Source organism: Cebus imitator, unplaced genomic scaffold (assembly GCF_001604975.1).
Source record: "Cebus imitator isolate Cc_AM_T3 unplaced genomic scaffold, Cebus_imitator-1.0 Scaffold783, whole genome shotgun sequence".
Taxonomy (NCBI): domain Eukaryota; kingdom Metazoa; phylum Chordata; class Mammalia; order Primates; family Cebidae; genus Cebus; species Cebus imitator.
In genome coordinates this window covers 343,175-346,778 of record NW_016108098.1, presented here as the reverse complement: position 1 = coordinate 346,778, position 3,604 = coordinate 343,175, and the positions used below count along the sequence as shown (strand labels likewise).

General features: G+C 41.8%; 1 protein-coding gene across 1 annotated transcript in view; it reads left to right on the top strand.

Annotated features, from left to right (window-relative positions):
* Positions 1 to 1,946: 1,946 nt before the first annotated feature.
* MAGT1 (magnesium transporter 1) overlaps positions 1,947 to 3,604 on the top strand; it is a 64,077-nt gene continuing 62,419 nt past the window's right edge. Inside the window, exon 1 of the mRNA XM_037735354.1 lies at positions 1,947 to 2,232. Coding sequence (XP_037591282.1) covers positions 2,035 to 2,232 — 198 coding nt within the window. The 5' untranslated portion in view covers positions 1,947 to 2,034. The remainder of the gene's footprint in view (positions 2,233 to 3,604) is intronic.

Sequence of the window (3,604 nt, the reverse complement as noted above, 5' to 3'; positions counted from 1 at the left end):
GGTTTCACCATGTCGACCAGGATGGTCTCAATCTCTTGACCTCATGATCCACCCGCCTCGGCCTCCCAAAGTGCTGGGATTACAGGCTTGAGCCACCGCGCCCGGCCTGACCTCTTTATAATCAACCCCTTTTCCTACCTGTAACCCCTGGCAGACACTAATCTGTTCTCTGTACCAATGAGTTTGCCTTTTCCAGAATGTCATATATCATATAAATTGAATCACACAGCATGTCTCAGTGTACTTTTATTGTGCATTTTCTTTCTTTCTCTCTCTCTTTCTCCGGACGGAGTTTTGCTCTTGTTGCCCAGGTTAGAGTGCAATGACACAATTTCACCTCACTGCAACTTCTGCCCCCAGGGTTCAAGCGATTCTCCTGCCTCAGCCTCCCAAGTAGCTGGGATTACAGGCCTGAGCCACCACGCCCAGCTAATGTTTATATTTTTTGTAGAGACGGGGTTTGGCCATGTTGGTCAGGCTGGTCTCGAACTCCTGACCTCAGGTGATCCACCCACCCACCCACCTTAACCTCTCCAAGTACTGGGATTACAGGCATGAGCCACCGCACCCCACCTGCATTTTCTTAATATGTTTCCATAAATGATTTAAATATTTTCATATCTCTATTTTACATCTCTTCACTTCAGAGCCGGCTATTTTTCTTTCCATCCCATCTCCTTGTCTCTCCAACATACTGAAATTATTTTCCGGTGTTTTTTCTTTTTTTTTCCAGTAGGGCCTCAAATAATAGTCATAAAATATTTTCCACACCATCAAAATAAATCCAAATTGTAGGCAAATTGATTTTATCTTGTTGTTTTTCTTCTTGAGAAATTATTCTCTAGTTCAAAATTATCCCAGTTTAACAACCCACTAAGGTAAAACAGAATGGTCCAAATAAATGGAAGCTTCTTCATCTATGTAGGATTTCCACTATTTTTAGATGAGAGAATTGGATATTTAATGAAAACTCAGTATCACAAAAACTTTAAAAAGAGGGAAAGTGCTGCTTTACAACCTTACTTTTGCACCCATCCTCCAAACAAAATAATAAATAAAAAGAAGGCATTTGCTGTCTATCACCAGCAATTCAAGTCCTTGTTGGTGCTTTAAATAGTAAGTCAAGGAGTTTAACTGGAAGAAAAAAAAAAAAGCCGGCAGGGCGCGGTGGCTCACGCCTGTAATCCCAACACTTTGGGAGGCCGAGGTGGGCGGATCACCCTAGGTCAGGAGTTCGAGACCAGCCTGCCCACCATGGCGAAATCCCGTCTCTACTAAAAATTCAAAAAATTAGCCTGCGTGGTGGCTGGCGCCTGTAATCCCAACTCCTCAGAAGGCTAAGGCAGGAGAATCGCTTGAAACCGGGAGGTGGAGGTTGCAGTGAGCCGAGATCGCGTTAATGCATTCCAGCCTGGGCGACAAGAGCGAATTTCCGTCTAAAAAAAAAAAAAAAAAAAGCCAGAAACAATTTCTAAAAATGATATTTAATGTTCTTTTTTCAGCGCTCCTGGCAGTTTCTAGGACACAATAGGTATTCAACAAGCTCTTGTTCATGTTTACCTTTAAAAATCTCCCTCCGTTATATTAAGTATATTTTTCCTTTCCTACTTTTATTTTTTCATTTTGAAGTACTTTGGAGGCAAGATGATGGACTAGATAGCTCTTAACCCTCACAAGGCTAGGTCCCATTTTTCTAGAATATTACATGAAAGAGGCGAATTTCAAGGACTTCTAAATGAGTCTTTGCGTGAAAGATTCCGCTCTAGCAACTTTAAGCCATTTTGGATTCTGAAAACACCGCAACACTTCACAACTGCGCATGCGTGTTTTGAAAGCGGCCGAGCGCTTGATGCTTACGTATCGAGAAAGGGGCGGGTCATTATCTTTAGCGGACCACTGAAAAACCTCCAGATTATCCTTTTTCTATTGGCTGACGGGGGCCAATTAGAAATGAACCTTCTTTTAGCGGGCGTGTAGCGCTAGCGCGCTGTGACGTAATGTGTGTGGGCCGCCCGGCAGGGCTGACCTAAACCAATGAGGAAAGGCAAGGGGCCGATTTGCCTGTTCTCACGCCCCACCCTCAGACCCAGCCAGAGCAAAGTTTCGCTTATACAAGGGAGAGAAGCGAACATGGCAGCGCGTTGGTCGTTTTGGTGTGTTTCTGCGACAATGGCAGTGGCGCTGTTCATAGTTTCCGACGTTCCCTCGGCCTCTGCCCAAAGAAAGAAGGAGGTGAGGACGCGGTTTTCAGCAACACGGGCTTTTCCGAATGACTGGGGCTTGAGACAGTCTGTTCGCCTCTTCCCACCCCCTTTCCCTGCCGCTTCTTTGCCTTTGGTGGCTTCAGTTCCGCGGTTTTCGGAGTTGCAATTCGTGAGAGAAGGAACTGTAACTCTTCATCTTCCGGCGATGTAGAGTCTGAGAGTGGGGTAGGGTAGGTGACAGCTCGGCTTCTATAGGCTTGTGAACATGCATAGCTATGAGTTTTGATACTTTGGAGTGTGGGCCCCATCAGGTGTTGGGGATGGGGAGGGAGTTCGACTTTAGCTCCCGGGAGTAGACTGAGAGTCTTTCTACTGTTGGCAGATGTAACTCCCTGAATGGTGTACAAGAGTTCTCTATTTTGTAGCATTTTCATTTCAGGAGTGAGACCAAAGAGTGAAATTATGCCAAGAATACAATTGTTTCAAAGCAATTTACCAAATTGGAAGTTCCTAACCATTTTTAATCATTCCATAAATATAAACATGCTAGGCAATGTCTAGGTGCTTGGTATACATAAATGAACAAAACTAAGATCTTATGGAATTTATAGGCTTTGGGAAATGGAGGAGATACAATATTCTCTTCTCACCATTAAGCAATCCAAATAGAGGAAATTTAACATTGTGTTTTCAAACCTTTGTGATTTGGAGTCATATATTCCTAGAACTTTAAGACTACTAGCAATTATTTATACCCTCTTATTTTATAGATAAGAAAAATAGTCTTAAATTTAGAAAATTTAACAAGGACTTAAACCCCACGTCAGTCATTCTAATGCTATTTCCTGTACATTCTGTGCATTCTCTAATACAGAAAAACTGTACGCATACTTTACAAATACCTGTTAAGCACTTCAGACACTTGTCTACTTGAGCTGAATTAAGGAAGAAATAAGTTATCTTCTCTATGTTCCTAAGTATTTGAACTATTCCATAAGAAGAAAAACTAAGCTAGGAAATTAAACATAACTGTGAGTTACTTATTAGATTGGCAAATAGTACAATAAAAATATATAGTTGTCAAAAGTACCATGAAGTGAGCAGGCTCAGACACTGAAACTAGAAATTGATGTCCTTCTTTGGGAGGATTCTAAGCTGTTGGTATGTGGAAAGCAAGATGCAGAGCAATGCATAATTTTATGTCTTAGAAGCCTTTTATGTTAAAAACAACAGGATCCCTTATATATAAGTATATGTGTATGTAAGGATACATGACAATCCCTTAACAGTGGCTATCTCTGGGCAGTTGGGATTCTTGATGAGGGGAACATTTTCACTTTCTACCTTATATTCTGGTATTGCTGGTAATACCTGAATTTCTACAATGACTGCTTTTTTTT